The sequence below is a fragment of the Buteo buteo genome, chromosome 17, assembly GCF_964188355.1.
Source record: "Buteo buteo chromosome 17, bButBut1.hap1.1, whole genome shotgun sequence".
Classification (NCBI taxonomy): domain Eukaryota; kingdom Metazoa; phylum Chordata; class Aves; order Accipitriformes; family Accipitridae; genus Buteo; species Buteo buteo.
The window spans coordinates 7,569,474-7,592,668 of NC_134187.1; the positions used below are offsets into that span (position 1 = coordinate 7,569,474).

The following is a 23,195-nucleotide window of genomic DNA, read 5'->3' on the forward strand; positions in this document are numbered from 1 at the left end:
GGGACGGCTTGAGATATTAGACCAGGGAGGTGAACCTGAGTGTACACTCCTTGGGAACCAGTGGAGCTTATGGGTGATGTGCTCCTGGCACACTGCAGTGCAGAGTATGAGGGCTGTGCCACCTGAAACAGATCCCACCTCACGGTCACTAAATTCTGCCCTAGGAAACACCTATTGGAGCTGCCAGTTCCCAAGGGTCTGGCTGAGTCCAAACTGGTTAGGGCTGCAGTCCCCTGGGCTGGCACAGATAGAAGACACTTCTTTCTTAAAAGGAAGAAAAAAAGAAGAAAAAAAAAAGGATGAAATACCAAAAGGTTCCCTTAAGCTTGATCACCCGAGAACAGATATTCTCAGTGTTTCTGGGCAACCTGATAGAAATCTGGATAAATAGATAGAAAGTGATGTTACAGGGGACACAAGTCCCTGGAAGTATTTTCTGTTTCATAGCACTGCCACCTTCATCTTAGCCAGGATGAACCAAAGCCAGCTGTCTTTCATCCAGACACTGATGGCTCCCAGGCATTGGATGATGGTAAGGACTGTGACTGATATTAAAAAAATAGAGCTAAGCATCATCCATATATTTACTGGTACTTCAACCCATAATAGACTTATATAAATACTGAAAAGAACTGAGGCAGCGTGAAATAAGAGAGCTGGGACCGGGAACGAATCTGCATTTTTCTCTCTCACTCTCCCAAGAAGAACTGGCCTCCTACAGATCAGTCACAATCTGGTCCTAAGCCTGCTATAACTGTTACAGTCTGGATATAATTCAGTCCAAATGCAAACATTTGTATTAGTGGGTTTCACGTTTCACCCTGAAAAATTAAACATACTTAAATGGCCTAGGAAAGGTGGCAGTGATATTCAGCAAATGGCTTACTCAACTCTAATCCCCCATGCAGTCATTTGTAGGGCAACAGAGATTTACCGTGATTAAGATATTTGCTAAGGATAATATCCCTTTTATTACTGCCTGTTTTCAGAGACACTGGCTTAAATATAACTCAGTAGAGAGAAACCAAGGAAGGAACAGCTGCAGGCTTTTCTAGACACGTTTTTAAAGGTCATTATATGACATGATTACAACATAGCCAGAACAATTAAGGGAAAACAATTATAAATGTTTCTAATGGAAAAATTGGCTCTCTCAAACAGTAAAGTGAACAAGAAGACCCTTTGTAATTGCAGGAAGTGTACAAGAATATTAAAGTATTTACCTGTAGTAAATACATTTACCCAGTGTCTTAATAACATTTTGTCCTATGGTCCATGACAATTTTCTGAATGATCTTGATTGGGAAGCTCAAAACTAAATGTCAGTTGGCTCAATCTCTGCAAGACCTTAGAGACAGAAGCTCCTAAAAAGATTTTGTGCCTAACAAAGTGATGGAATGCATTAATGCCAGAGCTCTACCTTGCCTAAACCTACATTTTTCAACAGAACTTGTGGAAAAATTTATGAAATTTTGCTAATTAAAATATGCATGCTTCACATAATCAGTGCATAATAGTTGAACCTATTTCCCAGATCAAAGAGCTGGAAATACATGTAAAGATAAATCTGTCTTCCTCACAAAATCCTAAAGGATTTAAATCTTAGAATCAGGGATGTGAGCAAAAAAAGATATTTTGTAGGAAACAGAGATGGGTTGGCCCACTTCCTTATCAGGTCAGGACTGTTTACAATAGAAGACTATCTTACCTAGTTTATAACTGTTAAATTAATGACACTGCACCCAAGATGCCACTTCAGAACTGAACTGCACTCCATGTTAGCCAGTAACTTCTCTTTAGCCTAATTTTTGCCTTGCTCACCTTCATCCCAGCTTTGTTAGCATTTCCACTGCATACCACCCAAAACAAAAAAACATTTCTTGCCTTGAAATTCGTAAGTTTTCCTTATATCCAGCCATTCCACCACACCTATTTTCCTTTAACTAATAAATGAATGTGTTTAACTATTGGGTGGTGGTTAGTGTTGGTCTGTGAAAAAGGGCATAGAGACAACTCCCTTTCTCACTCAGCCACTCTCTTCAGAAGAACTGTGTTAATGGCAGATACCTCTCCAATGCTCCTTGTCACTCTTCCTACCTACATCACCTACTGCATCTATCAGATATGGATTGGTTGCAATATTGAACAGCTGAGATTCACGCTGGGCCAGATGGCACAAGTGGAATATGCAAACTTTTTGTCACAAGTTAAAATTCAACAAACTTTTATGGACACTGGAAGTCATCACATGGTGAGATGTTTTTCATTTCAGCACATGTCTAGGCAGAATACTTACATTGCAAAAGTCACCACATAGCAATTTTTTGTGTCAGCCTAAAGAGAAAAGTCAAAATAGGGGTTAACCATGGATATATTAACTCTTTACTGTGGTTGTAGTCACTCCAGACCATAATTCACTGAGTCACAGAGGACAGGAGGCACCTCTGGAGACTGTCTAGGCCCCATGTTCATTACCAGCGTCAACTAGACCAGCAGGTTGCTGAAAGCCATGTCCATTTGAGTTTTTAACACCTCCAAGGATTGAGACTCCATGACTTGCTTGGGAACCTGTTCCAGTGATCCTGTTAATCATGCGAGAGATGAGTATAGTGAGTACCTGTTACTGTCTCTTCTGGGGGAACTAGGAAGATGAGTCTCCAAGACAGGAAACCTATTAAACACTAGGACAGACACATCTAAGCAGCATCCTTGAACAACAGTGCCTGTGCAACAGGACTGCCCATGAACAGCTCATCTTGGAGATACCCATCCAGTACCCTTCCTTGTAACCTGTGACCCTCATTTTTACATACTTTTATTTTCCCCCATAATCAGCTAATTCCCAGTACCTTCTGTAAGATATAGAGAATTTTTTTGAGTGCATGTAGATCTAAGTACATCTCAAAGCAGACAGAGCAAAGGTGCCTTGAACAGCTTTCACTGACTCCTACAGTCTTCTGTGAAGAAGGTAATTGGACTAAAAGGATATTTTCCAGTTGGTACTCCACTTCAAACCTTTTCCCCACACTCCTATTTCTATGTTCATGTATTTGCTTACTTTTCATTTCAAGCAAGCATTTCTTGTCTGAGTTTTGCATCCTCTTTTACACTTTGGAAGATATAAGCAGATTCTGGCCTCCAAGTCCCTGAATGCAGGTAAGTCAACATAGATCAGAAATTCCCCACAGTGGCAAATGCCTACTCTTTAGACCAGTGCCCTTGCTATGGCTCCTTGCCTTTTGTTTTCTTCCAATTTCCTTTCACTTATGACATGCATCTCATATCCTGAGTTCCAGAGCTTCCTCCTCACCCGCGTGAACCTGCTACCAAAGAGAACTTTCTGTTCATCTCAGGATTTGAATAAATCCATATCAATCAAGTCAGCATTCCCTTAGGCAGGATCGGGTGGAGGAAACCTTTCCAGGACAGCAAAGGTCTCCAGAGTCCTCAAGTACAGCTTATCCTCTGACTCTCCCACAAGCACTTAAGCTGTGGGCTTCCTGGTCATTCCCTCATTTCAACAGCCAGGATCTAAAAAGGATTGTCCCCTGGAGCGTTAAAAAGTGAGAATGTCACAAATTCACACATTTGCACAGGAATACCTTTCAACATTATTTCAGTTCCATTTTCCTTTGAGAAACTTTCTGTGAAGATGCTGTAATTTAACTTTTAAAAATTGAAGTTTGCTACCCTCGATGGCATGGAGCACACTGCTTACTTCTGCAGAAGCTAATCTGAAACTCTGAAAGATACAGCTCTGATGACAGTCCAGAGCTATATCAAAGAGGCAGTTTGCCAACTTCAGAAGTACCCTGAAAACTCAAAAGAGTGCCAACTTTTGGAAGACTGAAACAATTTCAACAAGTAAGAAGATTGTTCTTTGCAAACGACCTTGTCAGATTCCTTTAAAATTACGCTCCTGATGCACCCATACAATTTGCAATGTTTAAAAGGCACCTTTCCCCACTGTCACTTTCATTAGTCTGAAGTAGTTGTCTTTTTATATTCTGCTGTGAAAAGGCTGGCAGTGCTGCAAATTAACTGCTACATTTTATTTCCAAAGTAGAGTTCAGATGCACCTAGTTGCACTTTCCTGTTGGTCAAACAGGTATATGGTTATCTAAGGAGGAAAAAGGGAACAATATTGAAATATCTATGTTAGACTGCGAGATGAGAGTTAAACAAAACACTTGGGAGCCCTGGATAAATTTAATTCTCCTCTTACTTCTTCTATTAATGAATTTGGGCTGATCTTCTGAAGCAGCTGTGACTTACTGGTGTTCTGCTGCCAGAGCCTCTGCCTCACCATTTATTAGTCCTCCTTCCAAGGACCTGAGAACCTGCTGGCTAAATTTCAGTGAAATTTGTCAGAAATGTTGAGATGACAAATGTAGTTAAGTCCCTATACATTTTTTAAGAACTGGTAGCCAATTACAGAAGAAAGCCAAATCAGTGTCAAAGCTGGTTGTAATTGTTGCACTGTCCCACCGACCAACCAGCATGGATGTAATATCTGGCCGATTAGCATGGATATAAATATGGACTAGCTACACCATAGGAGGCAACATAGGAAGCATGGTGAAAACCTTTGTTACTGCAATAAAATGATGGGAGGGATGCACTAAGAAAAAAATTACTTGAATATGTAAGGAAAAATACTTCATTAGTACCACTGCTCATGGCACTGTTTTTCTTCTCTTCCAGTGATGGTGTAAAGCTGGAGTAATGCTACTTAAAGTTATTATTAAAATAGCTGAAAAGGAAAATTTAATCTTATATCATTAAAACCGTCTTCTTCAAATGTTAAAATGATGGCAATGATAATTCTGACACAGGAACATTAAAAGGATACCTGATTGATACTTTTACATATAATCCATGGGGCTGCCTAGAGCATAAAATATGGAAAAATGAGGCCTACTAGATTAAAAGCTAGTTCACTACTGTCCTAAATAATTAAACACACAGTATTCTCTCAATGGCTTTGCCTGAGAAGAAAAAACGTAGCTGGGAGAAATACAGTTACAAAATCTCCCAAATTCATCACAGATGCTTTGGAAGTCGCAGTTCCCAGAGACATGATTAGGTGACAACCTCCAGTGCCTTTTAAGTAGTCAGAAAAATAAGTGTGTAACCGAGAAGATCTTGATGCACCATTACTATGATGAAAAGCTGAAAATACCAGGAGATACCTGTTCTTAAAATGTATAATTAATTTGAAACCCAAATGTTGGAGTGATATTGAAAAAATACGGAAGAAATCCATAGTATTGGAAAGAGTTCATTACCATACCTCTACCCCAGAGAAGATTTACTCTTCGCTGGTTTTTTTCCAAGAGACATTTATTTGAGGAGAGCAATTGATCTATATTTTCTGTCTTGAATACGTCCATATACAGGACCTCCTGCAGAAGTACTGTATAAATTTACTTCCCTGTTCTGTGAGGCCTACACGCATGGTTTAAACTGTGGATTCAATATAACAGATCTAAACTTTCACAAAAGTAAACCTTTGCAGCATCTCAATTTGGTTTATAAGCATATTGTTTCTGGGACATGCTTTTCCTCTCACGGTTCTTCACCAGTAAGCCAGAAAACCTTGAAATCTATCCTTCAGAGCTTGCAAACCTCTACCACAGTAGGACTGTGCTGAGATTTAGATTTATGGGTTTCATCTTTAAAAACTTGGTTTCCTTGTGTTTGTTCTGGTTAATTGCCCCAGGGGTACCTCCTTGCTCTTCTGGGGAGAAGGCTCCCAGATCACTGTCTCTGGCAGCAGCCAAGGCCATTCACGACACCTGAAGCACCATCCACAACGCAGCAGCAGCACAGAAAGGTACCACCGGTGCCCACAACGCCTGAGGATGGGCTGGATCTCCTGAAGTAGGTGAGGGCAAAGGCTCCCAGTTCCTTCTGGCAATGCTATTGACTCACCTGTCCCAGCACAGAAAGACTGCGGTGTATCCTCTCCTTGTCCTTCGCTAAAAATTCATGGCTTAAAATGTTTTTTTTTTTTTACCCTTTTTTTTTCCTAGGACCCCACAGAAAACTTAAATGCCAATGGACAAAGGGGATCTATAAAAGTCACAGCTCTATGATTTATACAACTCAGGCAGATTTGAGAATTTGTCTTTTTTAATACTTCACATCTGGATACTGGAGACCTGATCCAGGAAAGGGAGTCTTTCCACCTACATCAATAGGAAGCACCCTGGTCTTCCCTGGCTCCTTATTATGCCAGTCAGGGCTGACTGACGAGGTTTGAAAGAAAACCGGGATTTTGGGGGGTTTTTATTACTTTTTTTTTAAACTCTCCCGGGTCAGCAGCAGTTTCTTTCTCCATGGGGGCAGGGGCTGACAATAATCTCTGCATTTGCTGACAATGAAATCACGCGTTCCTCTTAATCCTGCTCCTGACAGTCAAGTGATTAGTGTGCTACAGAGATAGGGCTATTTGACAGCACCTGAAAATCTCTGTGCATCAACGGCTTAAAACAATATTAATTGTTAGCATTAAAGTTTCTCTGACCCCGATTGTAGGCTGATGGATCTGTCCTCTGTTATTTATAACGTTCCTTTATTTACACCTTTTCATCACCACAGCATTTGCTGCCTGTGGTTTTATTGCCCTTATAAATTTCCACTCCCTGAATCACCTTAACAGTTTTGAAATAATACAGATAAGCAAGAGCAAGCTGATGAATGCAGGAGGTAAAAGGTTTATTCCGTTGCCTCGGTGGCTGGGCCAGAAAGATGTGCCCATTAAACAGCCCTCACTCCATTGCGCTGCTTTGGAAAGCCTGGCCCACCAAAAAGCAATGTGGTGAACAATACAGTGAACTTCTCCTGCCACCAATAAACCTGTCTTACAAAGGAGATTAATGTTTTTCTGAAAGGGTTGATAACTACTGAATTACCAATCTATCCCAGCACTAAAATCAATCATCAGTGTTAAAGGGACCAGGAATACATTTAGGTCCCTCTTTGCTCTCATCTGAAATTTCTACAAAAACTCTGTTCTCTTCATAGCCCTCCGCTCTTGCTCACAGCATTTTGCAAATTCTGCCTAGGGAGTGAAAGCCTTGAGGATGTGTGATGAGGCCAGGCTTTTCATGCTACATTCACTGAATTTAACAGAAAAGGTGTAATCCTCAGCCCAGCAAATTCAATGGCAAAGCCCATACTAGATTCCACATTGAAGGAATTGATTGTAAGGAAATTAAAAGGGGAACAAGATGCATTCACTGCAAGCCTAAGCAGTCCTTCCAAAATGTCCTTTCCATAATTTTCAGCCAATCCAACTGAAATCTGGTGAGCAGATCTGTCCAACTCCCCAAGAGACATAAGACAGCTTCACATTCACCAGCAAATGGGAACCACCAACACAGAGGATGACTCCGCTGTTCTTTGATAGCTGGGAAAGCTCTGCCACAAGTAATGGTATTCTGCTGGTTTTACAGGTTTTGAAGTACCACTGGCAAAAAAAATCACACATCCTTACCAAAAGGCAGACACTCCTGGGACACAGCATAGCAGCTCCACCACTAATCTGACAGAAAGTGCAAATTTTAAGATGCCATTTTTATCAGAAGATGATCTAATTGGAATTAATTCCTAATTGATTTTAAATTCAGTTGCTCTCTAATTAAAATTACCTAGGGCTATTAAGAAAAATAAAGTTACCTGAGTAAGATTTTGGCAGGGACATCAGGACAGGCATTCCCATGTTTGAAAAAAAGTCTTTGACATTTCACAAGAATTAACTGGGCCTCTTAGATTAGAATTAAATCTATGGTGGAGAGAATGACTGCCTGCTCTCTTCAAAACATGTATCCAGGTTGATTCTCAGGACAAAAGTTTTCCCATAAATCAAAGCTACAGGTTCTGAACTAGAACAAAGTGATGTCCCCCACCCTCTTTCCCCTTCTACTCCCATACAAACTTTTGGCACTTCACCCTTTGCCAACAAATGCAAGTTTCCTTCCCACATGCATTTCTCGGAGTCTTGATCTGCCTTTCACAAATAAGTTTTTGTATTGTTACAGAGGGATTTGAGCTGCAATTGGAGCCCAGGTCACAATCCAGGCTTTCTGAAACTTCAAAGGTTTTAGGCTTATGTTTGTGAATAGAAGGGAAAGCAGCAAAGTTTAGATTTACACTTTGTTACATTGCTGCAATGATTAATACAGGGAGACTTCACACCTGCCAGCCTCCAATTATCACATCCAACTGTTCCACCCCGCATTTTAAAATTACATAAAAATAATAATAAATAAAAAAAAAAACCCACCACTGTATGGAGATTATCTCTCCCAGAATCCTTGAAGTCCTAAGCTAAATTAGCAACTGCCTGGTAGGAAAGAGGGAAAATATCACTATAGCATTACAGGAGGCTGCAGCTCAGGGCATTGAGAGCTGAGAAGGGGACAGTGCATCCAGGACAGCATGGCAATGGCAGAGGAGGAGACAAGAGAAAGGCACTACATGGGGGACTCATGGATGAAGCCACATAATTAAGGTAGGAGCCCTCTCCTTTCTCGACAGCACTGCCAGTGAATGCCCACTCAGGCAACACATCTCATCCTAAGTAATCCCTTCGCAGAGACAGGCAAGCACTTATGTCCCCATTTTGTTCAGGAGCATTGGCACTTTTGAAATAACAAAGCCAAAAAAATAACCAAACAACCAAAAAGTCTCCATGGGCGAACAGGCGCTGGTATTGCTGGGGGGCAGAGTAGTGAAGTTATTTCTTCAGCATGATTTGGGCAGCCCCACAGATCCTGTTCCCAGCCAGGATTAGACTTTGCAGCCCCTCCAGAAAGTCTGGCACACAGAGCAAATATTTCCTAGCTTACAATAACACACGATCTTACACGGTTCTCCGTCTCTGAAGTAAGGGGGATGAACAAACACTGAATTGTTTGAATAACATTGGTGAATCCATATTTCAGTTAGAGGGAATTCATGTTAGACCAATTAAATAGTATGTCAATTCCCTCTAATTATATGTTCCTGCAGCCTACTCAGTAATTAGACTTAATAGGTCTAAATCAAATCAGCATGTTACCAGAGAAATAATTGGATTTGTGTGCAATTTTTTAACGTTCCTGAAAGGTACCCCAGAGATTGAAGTTCTCTGTGTGTTCAGGGCTTGATCCTAGGATTCAGTGTGCTTTGGGTGTCGATCTCAGGCTACACCGGCCCTGATAAATTAAATGTGCCAGTTCTCTGGTGCTGAGGCCAACTGGCAAGGGACAGCCCACAGCCATTCTCATCAACTTTTTTAGCCTCTAAAACGGGGTGGCCATATCCAGACTTCCCACTGGAAACCATCCCCAGCCAGTACTAAATGCCAGTCTACATCTACAGTAGCAGAGAACAACTTCAGGTTTCACTGCTACAGCAACATGTCCCAACCTTGACATGCAACAACCTTGTGGGGACTCTCTACTCAGACTGCAAATAGCAGGATGATTTACTGAGGCACCTCCAAGTTTAGGAGCACAAGTCATAGCTGTGCTCTGCTGAGACCTGTACTGTGCTTTTGAACATCTGCCCAAAGGTTGGTGCATATTAGAAACTAAGACCCACATGCTATGGGCAAATAAAATAAAAGTTAAGCCTCTATACGCTTTGATGAACCTTGGCCCTCAAATCACATAGCAGCAATAATAAGTCTCACCTGCCCCAAACTGAGACAGAATAGAGCATGTTATTGATTATTTCTGATCTCCTTAAACACCCTATACCTTAAAATTAGATGTACACACATACATAATGTATTTATTTACAGGCACAGAGAATATTAGGGCTGCCAAACACCTGACATTTAAAAGCAGTCCCATGAACATATCTGAGTCCTGTACATGCAAGATGAGTGTCCACTAGACCCCAGATCAATCCATTGGATCAGAGGGGACCACGAACAGCACAAGACAAAAAACACACAAGCCATTGAATTTCTCACTGCTTCTAGTTAAGCACGCACTCCTCTGAATTATTTCTTTGAATTTCTAGAGGAGGTGAACCACAACACCTCTGCACGAGTCTTCCCTGCTTCCAGCGAAAGCAGTCTCAGAGCAATTGGTGCAGTAGAGATCCTCCCCATTACCCTGCTCCCCGGAGCCCCACCATTTGGAAAATCTGGGCTTTTCAGTTTCAACATGATTTACTGTCCTCCATCTCCTTGAAATTCTGCCCATGAGAAACCAAAATAGTACCTTGCCTTGTGAGTGAACCCCATACAGCCAGCGAGCATCGAAACCACTAGATTTCAAATGCAACGTAATGTCAGAGAGGCATAACTACAGTGACAGTGGCTGGAGGGGATGACTGCACCATCTAGTTATTCTTCAGCAAAGGTACAAGTAAATGCCACTAACTTCAGTTTTGCTCAAGTCTTTCTTTTTTAGATAACTACCTCTAGTCAGGGGCCTTTTGAGGCTCCAGCATGACTCTGAGAGCGCGAAGGCTTGGGCATCCTTATTTTATGTTAAAGATGTCCTGTCCAAACTCTGCAGGCCACTTCCCAAACTGCCTCTCATACCCATATACAGGAAAACTCATATTCATTCTACCTAGGTAGGCACTTAACCAAGGCACCTACTTCAGTAGCATGGTCACATCGGGCTCCCTCAATAAGCAAAGGAAAGAAATAGATGTCTCTGGAGGACAATTCAGACCTTAAATAGCTTCTTATTAAAGTAATTCTGTCATGTCTACTGTTAAGAAGGACAAATTCAGGAACAGAACCCAAAATTTGCATTTGTCTTTTGATAAAGTTATGGATTGAACCATGTGCCAGGGCGTGAGCTCTCAACAAGGACTCTCTGGTGCTCTTAAGTTACAATTATGTGTGCTCAGACTTTCTGGAGCAGTTCAACACTTCATAGGACCACAGCTTTTGGAATTAGCTCTTAAACATATATTCATTTACAGCTCATAAACAATACTCAAATACTCAATAACCCAAAAAGCCCACCAAAATTTATCACGGTCCTGCATTTTGCATTCTATGGATCCATCTTTCTTCAGTCCCCCCATTAAACTTCTCCCTACAGAAAGGGAGGGAGCGATTCCATTTGTGAGACTCAAAATTAACATTTTGAATCATCAAGGAAAGGTTGACCATGTCCTGGTATCTCTGTGCAAAGCTAATCCTCACGTATTTCAAATCTTCCTATTAATCCAGTGGGTTCTCACTAAAAGTTTGCCCAGTGACTAAGAAACAATAATTTGTGTCAGGTTACCCTGTTTCACCCTGCAAAATTGGAGCTGCCTGAAAAATGTCTTGGGGAAATGTTTTCAAGCAGCTTCCCCTGCTCTCTTTCAGGATAATCACCTACCCAGCACACATGCAAACTTCTTCTTTTCTAGCATATCTGTAATTAGCAAAGAATGCCAAGCCATAAATATTTATGCACAGATGGGATCCTCAAGTACCTTCAGAAGTTCAGCACAGGCCTCAATAGTTAGATTTTTCAAGCAAGCTTTGATGCAAAACCTGCAGGTTCAGGAGGATCTGTCAGAACACCCTGCTAATCACCCCTCTCTCAGAGATGCATTTCTCACCCAACAAGGGAAGTTACAACCACTCGTGAAAACCCCACAACAGATGCAGGTGCTTCATTACCTCCTTTTCACTTGAATTCCTCACAGATCTTGCCAGATCCCTGCACTTCATTAGCACAGGTCTCTGCATGCTGGGGCAAAAAGTCATCTTCTGTGCTGCTGACAGAGTCTGAATGTTTCTGCTTTTGTTGCAAACCTTTTCTGAAATCAGATGTTTTTCTTCCCTGTGCAAACTTTTTTTTTAATTCTTCCCCCAAAATTTTGCTGATGTGATGCTGTAACCATGTTGGTTATGTCATCTAAAGAGCTTGGGATTAGGATGGTCTGATATGCCATGTCCAGACTATTTATTCAAATAAGAGTCAGGTCCTGTTCTCAGGCTGAAATCAGTTGGCACAGTTTGGCCACCATCAAACCCTATCCATCTCCAAACTAGCATCTGTTTCCAAAGCACTGATGGAGAACAGAGCCCAGGCTGTGCTGACTACCCCAGTGGGGCCAGGAATTGGCCAAGAGGGTGTTGGTTGTCCTGGGCCAAAGCCGCACCAGGCTCACTCCTCTGCAGCATGCATGATTGCACTCCCCAGTATCCAGGCACCAGCCCCATTTAATTTAAACACAGCTAATGAGATCACACAAAACACAGGTTAACATTTCCCAGCCTGATCTGGAAGCCATTAAAAACTGGCTTATGGCACGGCGTGGGCAGGTGAGCTTCCCATTGCACCACCATCTTCAGTGCCTGCCTTAGGCACCCAGGTCTGAAGTCTTTGCCCACCCAAAGAGCTCCCGCTCCCTCTGGAGGGGCAGGCAGAGCGGGGACAAGTCCCACTAGCCCCCCGGGACAGGAGGGCAGCTGCAGATGGGAGCAGAAGCAGCCCACCCACCGCCGACAGCGTGAGCTCAGCATTGGCAAAGGCTTTCGCTGGCACCTGCAAAAACAATCTGCAACTTGGGCTGCCAGCAAGGAGGAAGGAGACTGAGCAGTAGCATCCCAGCAAGGCAGCAAGTGAGGGGGAGAGGGGAAATGCTCCGCACCCAGGGGGTTATGTTATGCCGAAAATAAAGGTAGAAGGGGACAAAGAGTCCTAGGAGGCCTCTCTGATGAGCATTACGGATGAAAATGCTTTGGTCTCGCCAGAGCAAACAGATTCGATAGCGAGATACTTACTTGGCCTGCACTTGTACCATACAATGAGGTACTTGCCGGTTCCAGGGCATGGATCTGCACCAAACAGCCGGTTATTGACGAGAAACTGGCAGCTCCGCCTGTCCTGGCACTCGTCCAGCATCTTCTGCAGCCAGGAATGCACACAAGAAACAGAGAGACAAAAGCACTTCAGTATCTCCACCAAGGGGATCGTCAAACAGAGACAAGCTGGAGAACAGCAAAGGCCATCGTTGCCTCCTCAACTGGCGCTGGCACGAGGCAGGCAATGGGGCTCAATGCAGTGGGTACCGCGGGAGCCGTGGACTAGGAGAGGACTAAACCTTGCACTGTTTTAAGGGGCATGTCTTTCTCTTTCATGCATGCAAAAAGAGGGATTTGCACTGGGATGGTCACGGAGAATTTGAAATGTTTGCATGCAATTTAATCGTACTATAAGGCAGTACTGTCCCAGGAAAAGCAGCTTTGAGGACATGGATCAGCCTTAACAGTTAAAATCAGAGACCCAAACTCTGCCACCACCATTCTGCTTTAGATTTCTCTTGAGATGCACAATTTCAATCACAGTTTTCAAGAGAGCTTGTCTCGGTTATATAAAAGCTTTGGCAATTACTGGTATTCCAATAATTAGTAGTTGTGGTGGGAACACTGTTACACAGCCAACTTAGTCTGTTTTTAATAGGGCTCACTCCTCTTCCCCCATGACTATTGCATTCCTTTTAGCTAAACTAAGCAAGGGCCTGCGAGTCGGGGGGTCCTCCCAACTGCCAGCATTTTGGGTCCTATGCCCTTTTCTGCACTGCTTTTCCTCTAGCGCTTGCTCCCCACTTCCCCATTCATAACACTCATAAAAACTCCATCTCAGAATCCACAGGGGCAAGACATTCTGTCTCCTGCTAGAAAATAGCTTCATTAAGGAAGATTAATGATTTCTTTTAACCCTATGATCCTCTAAAGGAGTAGTGGGGGGAGAATATTATTAAGTGGGGCAGTAATTAAGTTTTAAATTCAGCTGGATGGCTTAGGTGGTATTTATGTACTCCTGTAGAGCCCTTAAAGCACTAAAATTACCATAATGTTTGCCTGACACACATGAACCTGTCAGAGCATTTTGAGACCACAGAGCGAGGTAATCCACCAGCCTCGCTAAGTCCCTGCGATACAGAGCTGTGAATTCCAGTCCCAAAACAATTAATTTTCACTTGCAAGGAGGCGCTGGAAAATCCTTTCTCAGAAATTCCCCTAGACTCCCCTGGTCTCTTTTGTCTTCTCCCTGTTCCCTTTTCTTACACCCACCACGACATCTGGGCTTTCCCACAACCTTATCCCCGTGCCATTAACATAAAGGCTGTTCCTTTTCTACCACGCACCATCCAAACCAATTTTCTCTCTGCCTCAGTGACTACTCTCTATTTTTGAGTTCTCCCTGAACGTAACATATATAATCTTTAGCATTAAAACTCTGAATGTTACCCTCTGAACACCAGGAACAACAGCTGTTCCAGTTTCAAGTGCAATCTGAAACGGCTTCATTTGCGGTTGCTCATAACTTCCTAAAGCTTTCACCTTTTGGGCTGACACATGCAAGAATTCGTGCCTGCCTCAAGTCTGACCTTTATTTTAAAGTTCAAACCAAGACAATTCAGGCCTTTTCTAGTGAGCAGAGAACATATGCTGTTGTTTTCCACTTACAAAGGTAATAAAATGCAGTCATCTCGTTTCAAAATACAGAGCTTAGGATGGAAAGGCTGAAAGGTGAACACTGAAGGAGGTGCCTGGGAGCATTAGCCCCAATTTGACCGTCACGTTAAAATGCATAGAAACAGCATATTCTTTCCTTTAGGCTCATAAGGGTTGACTGCTCACTCAGCATGTGAAATTTAATTTAATGCAAAATCCAATGAGTTGCAAAGGAATTTAAGTGAGGCCTCTACACAGATACCTCTTTTGATCTCAAAAGGCAAAGAACAACTGGCACAACTCTTGAGTGCTTCACATACGGAGAGAAATCCTCTCCAAATCACTGTGGACCTGAAAGGATTTGCTGGTACTGGACAGCCATGGCTGTGTTTACGCCCAAGCAGTGCTAAGAATATGGAGCAGGGAAAGAAGCAGCACCCCAAATGTTTTCTTTCCCACAAGGGAAGCTTTCTCCCCTCAGAGGCAGCAGACTTGGGTTGCTGGTCAACAAACGTGTTCATAGCAGATGGGTGGGATTTTCAAAAGCCTTCAGCACTGCATAATAGGTGCTATTAAAACCAGTGGGAAAACCACCCTGGGTTTCAGCAGAGACTGGGTTAAGCCAGCATCAAGCCTCTTCAAAAACCTCAGCTTCCTTCCCTAAGAAGCACTTGTTCACCTGTCCTTAGGCTCAGCACCAGGAGCAAAGGCAATTACTTGCCAACCTCAGAGAACCACAAACATGGGCAACCGTAACATATTGCCACTTTGTCTTGCTCTGCTCTAACTCTTGGCAGCTCTTGCTTACTCCGTGTATTCCACATAAGTAAAACCTCCTGAGTTTACTTCCTGCAGTATGCAAAGTAACACAGAGCCCTAGAGAGAAGTTTGTACCTAAATTAAGGAGCAAAAGTCATCTACGCCATTGTGAGACTGTAGAAAAAGGGAAGAGTTCTTGAGGCTGAATATGCTTTTTACTAATTGGTTTTAGTGTTTAGCTACAGTTACAAATTAATTTGATAATAGCCATGACTCTGAGAAGTTATTTCATGGGGGGAGAGAAATCAATATTTACTTTTCATTCACTTAATTCTAATGTGCCTCCCCCTGAAGGGCAATGATTTTCCTGAAAATATAAAAAAAATTAAGATTTCTGATTTCCTGCAGACTGTTTGAGCAAAGCCTTAGGCGTAATGAAATACATCCATAAAGAGTAAAATAAAAAAAATATGTTCAATGCTCAGTGAAATACATGAGGAAAAATGCAAAGAAAATTAGCAATGGTTGACTGTGTCATGTTCTTGATTAAAAATAATGAACAAAGATGCTAAACCAGCCCTAACGTTAACTTAAAAACTTGCACATACAATTTTTACCTATCCTTGCCACAGAAATCTTCTTCCCCACTGCTTACATCAGTATGTGCTATATACCGGCATCTTCTTAAACACTGTGCAACACAACGACTCTACAGAACACGTATGACAAGATGACCCACTACAGGTACACTTCCCCTGCACATCCAGTGCACCTGGCATTTACAGGGGCCCTTACAAACCAAGACTTTGGCTTTCTGGTCTTACTCTCAAAAATCATACTTCTAGGCAGTATCGGAGCTCTGGCAGATGTCAAGTGTCATTTCTGAACTCTTTGCAGATGATCCGCTAGATTGACACCAGGAAGGCTGTGAGTTTACTTGGTAGTGAGGGAACGTCCTGAGCTCACGTGGCTTTTGCTTAATGGCTGGAAAAAATTAGGCAATTCATTCTACACTTGCCTTGTTTTTCTGGCTGTCAATGTCAGCTGTAAAGGTGGGAAAACACAAACACAAAACCAAACAAAAAGAGGCCCACAAACAACCTGAACTTGCACAGAAATAGTAGTAGACACACAGAACCATCCCTAACCGGGATATATAATCAGCTGTTTATGTCATTGCCATCTGGTAGACCACTGACTAATGGAAAATAAAGTCGCACTGGATTAGATTATATTATAAAAATCACTCCAACTGAAGAAGGTGGAGGAGGAATTCCTGTCTGGCATGAAAGGGGAGGGAAGACACATTAATTGCGTTGTGCCATTTTATAATTGCGTTCCAGTGGTAAATCAAGCCTGAGGGCTGACAGCCAGTGCTCAGGAGGGAAGTTGTGGCTGTTTAAACCCATTCCATTCTCTGGTTCATGATTGAGCTAAGAAGCTGCAAGATTTAGAGGAGATAAGAGAGCAAGAAATGTGAATTCAAGTAAAACAAAATCTAACCCCTGTGATTTATGCGCTGGATTAATCTCACTGCGGTGACCCGAGTCTTAAAGCAAGGGCAGCCTCAAGCTCAAAACCATGTCTTTCTAGTAGGCATTGCAGATGAAACACATTTCTCGTGCTCATTTTGTTGTGCTCATTAGCTAAGTAATTGCTCGTGCTCATTAGATAACAAACTTTTAAATCTGGAACTGGATGCAAGCTCTGCAAGAAGGCTGTCCTCAGCCATTCCCAAGGGTGCATTCATTTTTATTCTGTCTCTTCAAATCACTCTTCAAGATGCGCTTCCCCTGCACGCTTAAAATAAACCACAACTGAGCTTAACACCCAAGGCAATTAAACTTATCTATCTCAGTTCTTAGTCCCTTGTAGTAGTTCATCAATTCAACACACTTAGGGTGAAACTTTGGACCCATAGAAGCCAATGGTGAAACTCAAAGGGAACTAGGATTTTGCCACAGGGCTGCTCTCTGTACGGCCTCCATCATCAAAGGAACATAAGGATGACTGCAGGGCATGTCAGTCAGGCATGAAATTACACAGAGGAACCCCACTAAATAATTTCCCAAATTGTATGTTGCTGAGGAGAATAACTCAGAGAGAAAACGGCATGAATGGATCAGAGTTGTATGCGGTTGAATGAAGATGGGCAGAGATTTGTACTAAGAATTTTACACAAGAAGATACCAGTAATTTAAAAAAATATGATCAAGCATTTGTAGGTCAAATTGAGTCCAGGTACAGTCATTGTGGTGGAGTTACACCAACACTTATATTGGTGCACCTCCATGAGTTTTGCAATGGGAAGAATTAAATACAACAAACAAGGCAGCATGAATTCTCCCTACAAATGCACAGCACAATGCATTTATAATGGCTTCATGTCACATTTCGTTTGAATTTTGATACTTTCTTATATACCCTTGAATGTTGGTATTAGTTTAAAACGCACTGTAAACTTAGTACTTTCAAGTTGCAAACTTATTTACAGGTCCTTTTTCCAATTATGTGAGGATTGCGTGTTTATCTCTATTCATTCACGCAAATTACCAAAGACCATGGAGCAAGTTTTTCCAAGAATCAGCAACAGGGAAGGACAGATGACATGAGAAAGTGAAATTCATGTTCATGAGATACAGGTTACCTTCCTATGGCTTCATCAAGCAACTTTCCCAGCCTGGTCCACTAGAAAGTAATGCAGCTTTGCGCAAATTGCCGCATTCAATCTGTGCATTGCATGAACAAGAGATCAAAGGCCCTGAATCCTAACCACTGATCTATGGCAGGTTTTAGTACTCTACTAGCTATCTCTTATCACTCTCCTATGGACCTTGCAATGCTCACAGCAGAGTCAGCAGGAGGGAACTATGCCCACATGTTTGGTGACTCACATTAACACACCAGACTTTGAAATAAAGAGCTGAAAACCGGGCACACAGTCCCTTTCACCAGCTCTGCTATGGGAGTAATAACCACCAGTAGGGCAGGCAGCAGTGGGCTGGAATGTTAAAACACAACAGCAAGATTCACCAGAGCTCCTCTGGCAGAGCCTTGTGTCCTGAATTTGGCTGGGATAGAGTTAATTTTCTTTCTAGTAGCTGGTATAGTGTTATGTTTTGGATTTAGTATGAGAAGAATGTTGATAACACACTGATGTTTTCAGTTGTTGCTAAGTAGTATTTATACTAAGTCAAGGATTTTTCAGCTACTGATGCCCAGCCAGCAAGAAGGCTGGAGGGGTACAAGAGGTTGGGAGCGGACACAGCCAGGGCAGCTGACCCAAACTGGCCAAAGGGGTATTCCAGACCATGGGACGTCATGCCCAGTATATAAACTGGGGGGAGCTGGCTGGGGAAGGCAGATGGCTGCTCAGGAACTAACTGGGCATCAGTCGGTGAATGGTGAGCAATTGTGTTGTGCATCACTTGTTTTGTATGTTCCAGTTCTTTTTTTATTATTATTATTGTCATATTATTGTTATCATTATTATCATTATTAATTTCTTCCTTCCTGTCCTATTAAATTGTCTTCATCTCAACCCATGAGTTTTACTTTTTTTCCAGTTCTCTCCCCCATCCCACTAGGTGGGGGGCAAGTGAGCGAGTGGCTGCATGGTGCTTAGTTGCTGGCTGGGGTTAAACCACGACACCTTGAAAGAGCCCAGAGACAGGGATTCACAAAAGCAGGAACATGCTCAGCAAATAGAAAGACCCGATAAAAGCTGCATTACAAATATCACCTAATTAACCATTACCTACATTTCCTAACAGTAGGAAACTTAATCTGTATGCAGGGTCAACTTCAAAGGGAGAGGAGGTCTAGGCTGAAGAAATACAAAAGGATGCATAACCAAAAGCCATGGGATTAAAGAAAGGGAAAGGTTAAAACACAAAGTGGAAAAAAAATCATTGAGAGCAAACCATTGCACTGTCAAGCAGGGTCTTAGTGGCAATGATGGAAGCCCCATGACTTGGAAAGTTTAAATTTAGAGTAAACAAAGCATTAGGAGGCTTACACCCCAGGGAGCAGTCTTGCCTCATCAGGGAGACAGCCTGCACCGGCCACCTCTGCCTCTAGTGTCTCCTCTTCTGCGGTACATAATCACACTGCTCTGATGAGCTATTTCAGTCAAGCCAAATATTTCAAAGATAGAGCAATTTAGAGATTATCTATGACCTCTGCATCAAGCAGTTCTTCTACTTGCAAATAATTAGCTGGGGGAACTGCTTGCCAGAGAGTTATATTTCAGCCTGGGCAAGATTCATGAATGAAGCTGCACTGGTTCTGTGATTTTTAAGAGCAACTCTGGCACTGCAGTAACCTCTTCTGGACCCTGAGCTCACTTGCTCACCATGCTCTGCAAAGTAATTGATGTAGTCTGACAAAGAGTTGCCAGAACTGCTCTTTAATTCACTGACATTCTGAGACTGAAACTTTCCTTGTTCAAACTGTCTGTAAACCATGGAGATCTTCTAATAAGCAGTATGACAAACAGTGGGTTCTCCTCCCAGTGGTACTGATGACCCATATTCTTCCTTCCTATCATTTTCCTCCCTCTTTACCCTCGACCATCGTAATCTTATAGATGTTCAGAATCATGAGAAAGGGCCCTTTCTCATTCCTGTTGAGGCCACTTAATGCTGTTACATCAGTGGGACCATGCAATATCCTGTGACTAGGCATGGCAGTAGCCACTCTCCCTGGCCTACCAAGAAAGCTAGAGCAGTTGGATCATTTTCTTCTACTTTGTATTTTACTCTACCACAGTGTTAATCCAGAATACTTGGGGAAAATAAAACCCTCTTCGGAAACAGTAACACACAGAACCCACCTTCCAGACCCATCATTTTGTGACCAACAGCTGGCCCATGCTTTGAGAGTCATGCAGCTACTGGAAAGTTTATCTCATCTTTCACCAAAGAGGTCAGCTCCCCTTTGCTTTCTGTCACAGAAACCTTCCTGGTAGGTGCAAATAAGAAGCGGGGGGAAGAAAGGCTCAGGCGATCTTGTTGTTAGCATGCAAGGAATCTGCTCCCTTCTGTACCGATGCTGGAGCGACAGCGGGAGAGGTGGCAGCAAAGGTGTCCTATATCTCACTTAAAGGACAAAAGGAAATACCACATCAGCAGCACTAGTGATTCTCATCACCAGCACTAGTGATTCTCGTCACCAACGCCTGGTTGTCCCGGAGAGTGTTGAAAGAGACCCAGGCCACAGGCCATGCCTACTCTCCCTCCCCAAACTAGTTAATCTTTCTGAGGAGAGGCATGACTGGGCTACAGAGCACCTTCTAAGCACAGCTCTTTTTGGGGAAAACAAGTCATACGGTAAAACATTGCCCTCTGAAGTGGTTTCATGCTGATTTCAGTACGTGCATATATGAAGACAGAAGTTAGCCTACAATGTCTTTTATAAATATCTGGGAGCAGAAACACAATGGATAAGTGCCTCTCCAGGGCTTTCTATTTTCATTCTAAACAAGCTTTGCTCCAGGGCTTTCTGTTTTCCCTCCAAATAAGCTGTGGTTTTACTTTTCTGTCAATTTACCAAAATGAGAATATTGCAGGTAATCTGCTGTAAAGTATAACCTAGTTTTCTGGTAATAAGTAATAATTTTAGGCCAACCATTAAACATTCTTCCATAGAGACCTTGAGTGGTTTATTGCTAAAAACTAGTGACATCAGGAATACTGATCCAGGAGTGAGCAGCTGCGGAAAGCTTTATAAACAAGCTACTCCAAACCTCTTCCTCTTCAGCTCAGCAGCTTCCTTCAAATATAAATGTGCCTCCATGTATTTTTGCAGGCACAAGTTGGGCATTGTGAGCTTGGTTAGGATTGACTAGGTTTCTTACCAAACTTAAAGGGATTCACTTATCAGGAGGCACTTATCATTAGGCAATGCAGAACACTTAACACTCCGATTTCTCCTTTGTCCTCTGTGCCAGCATTTGTTTGTTCATCTGAATAAACATACACTGCTGCTGTATCTGTTTATCAGCTTCCTTATTTCCCCAGAGGCAAGTTCTCACAAGATGTCCCCATGGCAGGGAAATGCAAATGTATGCAGAAGTGTGACAGGTGAGAGAACCACAGCTAAAGCAGATGAGGATGGTCCCCAGCAGATCTCCTTGGAATAAAAGGTGTCTCCAGATGTTCCCGTGTCACCCCCTGCTGTGCAGAAATGTAATTTAGCTTCTTCTCCATACACTTACACTAAAAATATCAGACACTGGGCAGATTAAAAAAGGGCTTGACCAACCCTATCTGGGTGACATGGGACAGAGCAAGAGAAAAACGCCACTGTGAAAGCACAATGCACAGACCTAACAAAAATCTTCAAGCTCTCAAAATTGTTGGGTTGCATGCTCAGACCAACTGCACCTGCACAATTGCTCCAAAGGGGTAAAGGTAAGTGGTAGTTACAGGTCATCACAAAGACACCAACACACACAGGACCATGCTAACACAGCTCTGCTCTTCAGGACCCAAACTAACCTCCTTGCATGACCTTGCTTTGACACAGACTTTCTAGTGGGCATACAACTCAGCTCTCTGCATAAATTATGCAGTGTGGGTAAACACCCTCTTACCTACTGAAAATGACATGATTTCAATTGCTTTAATGACCCTTAGTATCCAAGGATTTACTTTTCTGGGTGAAAGATGAATAGGTTTTGGTCCTGGCAGCTGCTCTTCCTGACCTACAAGCAAGAAAAAGGATGGTTCAGGCACCATAAAGCTTCTCCTCACAGACCTCCTCTGCCAAGGCAGGACAGTTTGCACTGCATGGCTCCCTTTTACCAGAGCCATCAAGGCTCCACGGGTTCCTCTTCTCCGTCCCCCATCCACACCTCCTGGCTGGGACAAGGACATTGCTCTCATTACTTCGCAGTCAGGAATACCCTCTGCAGGACAGCACAAGGAAAGTACAGAAGAGATAATACCAGACCAGACTGTTAATTAACAGCACTAGTCCCCCAAATTAGCTTCTATTATTAAAGGATGAGTGGGAATTTTCTACATTTTCGTCTTCAAAATATCTCAAAGAGTCTTCATGAATACAGCACAAATCTCTCTTTCCTTCCTGCCATATATCTCATGTGACTTGTGCTAACTCTGAGCTCCCCTGTTAAATTGAGTGAAGTGGGGCGAGCGGGGGGAGCTATTTAAAAAGCAAATGTCTGGCTTTCAGCACAACTTTATTTTGTTGTTCTGATCTCTCCATATTCATGTGACTTGTGATCTAAAAGTTAACAAGAGACCAACCACATCAAAACTGAAATCCCAGTCCGAATGTCCAAGTTCTTTGTGCGTTTGGTAATCTCCCACTGAATCTGACATTACAGTGTTAGAACAACAGAAATGTGTAGTTTGGGGTACTGCCTTAATGTCTCGGACACACTCTCCCAAGTGGTCTGCATTTCATTTCAAGCAAAAACAAGTGAGTAAAGCAAGGGATCCTGGCAGCCAACTACATAAGGCTGGATTAGGGTGGTTGTCTCAGTGTAATAACCCTTTCTTTTCCCTTTTTAACATAGAAACAATGTCTGAACTGGACAGTTTCAAGGGAGAGAGCTTCTAAATGGGAATTAACTCTTATTCACAGGTAGTGTTTGCAAGGAACAGTATTAATAAGTGCCCCTTACACTCCCTCCAGGCCACTCTCCAGAGAAGCAGCAAGTTTATACACTCATGGGTTTGATTAGACACAGTGATTTTATATACTTAATTTTGAACGGTTTGGTTTGGCTGACTTTTTAAATTACTGACAATCAGAATATACACACAATTGGTTCCTCCTATAGCAGCCATATAGCTGAGTTTCAAAACCACAAAAATACACACAATTTCCTTGTCTACAGCTTTCCAATTTTCCTATATACATGCATTTCCTACCAGCAAGCTGCAGGCAGCTTGCCATTCAGCTTATGGAGTTTCTGGCTTACGCTTCAGAGAGGCCTCACCCCCTCCAGGACTGAGAAAGAAGACAAGATTCATCTCTGGCATTCGGA

At 42.6% G+C, this 23,195-nt stretch overlaps 1 protein-coding gene across 4 annotated transcripts in view; it reads right to left on the bottom strand.

The window, feature by feature from the left end:
• Positions 1-23,195, bottom strand: part of EVA1A (eva-1 homolog A, regulator of programmed cell death) — a 212,358-nt gene that overhangs the window by 127,458 nt on the left and 61,705 nt on the right. For all 4 annotated transcript variants that reach the window (XM_075049018.1, XM_075049017.1, XM_075049016.1 and 1 more), the window contains exon 3: positions 12,743-12,866. In XM_075049018.1, the coding sequence (XP_074905119.1) occupies positions 12,743-12,866 (124 nt within the window). The remainder of the gene's footprint in view (positions 1-12,742; positions 12,867-23,195) is intronic.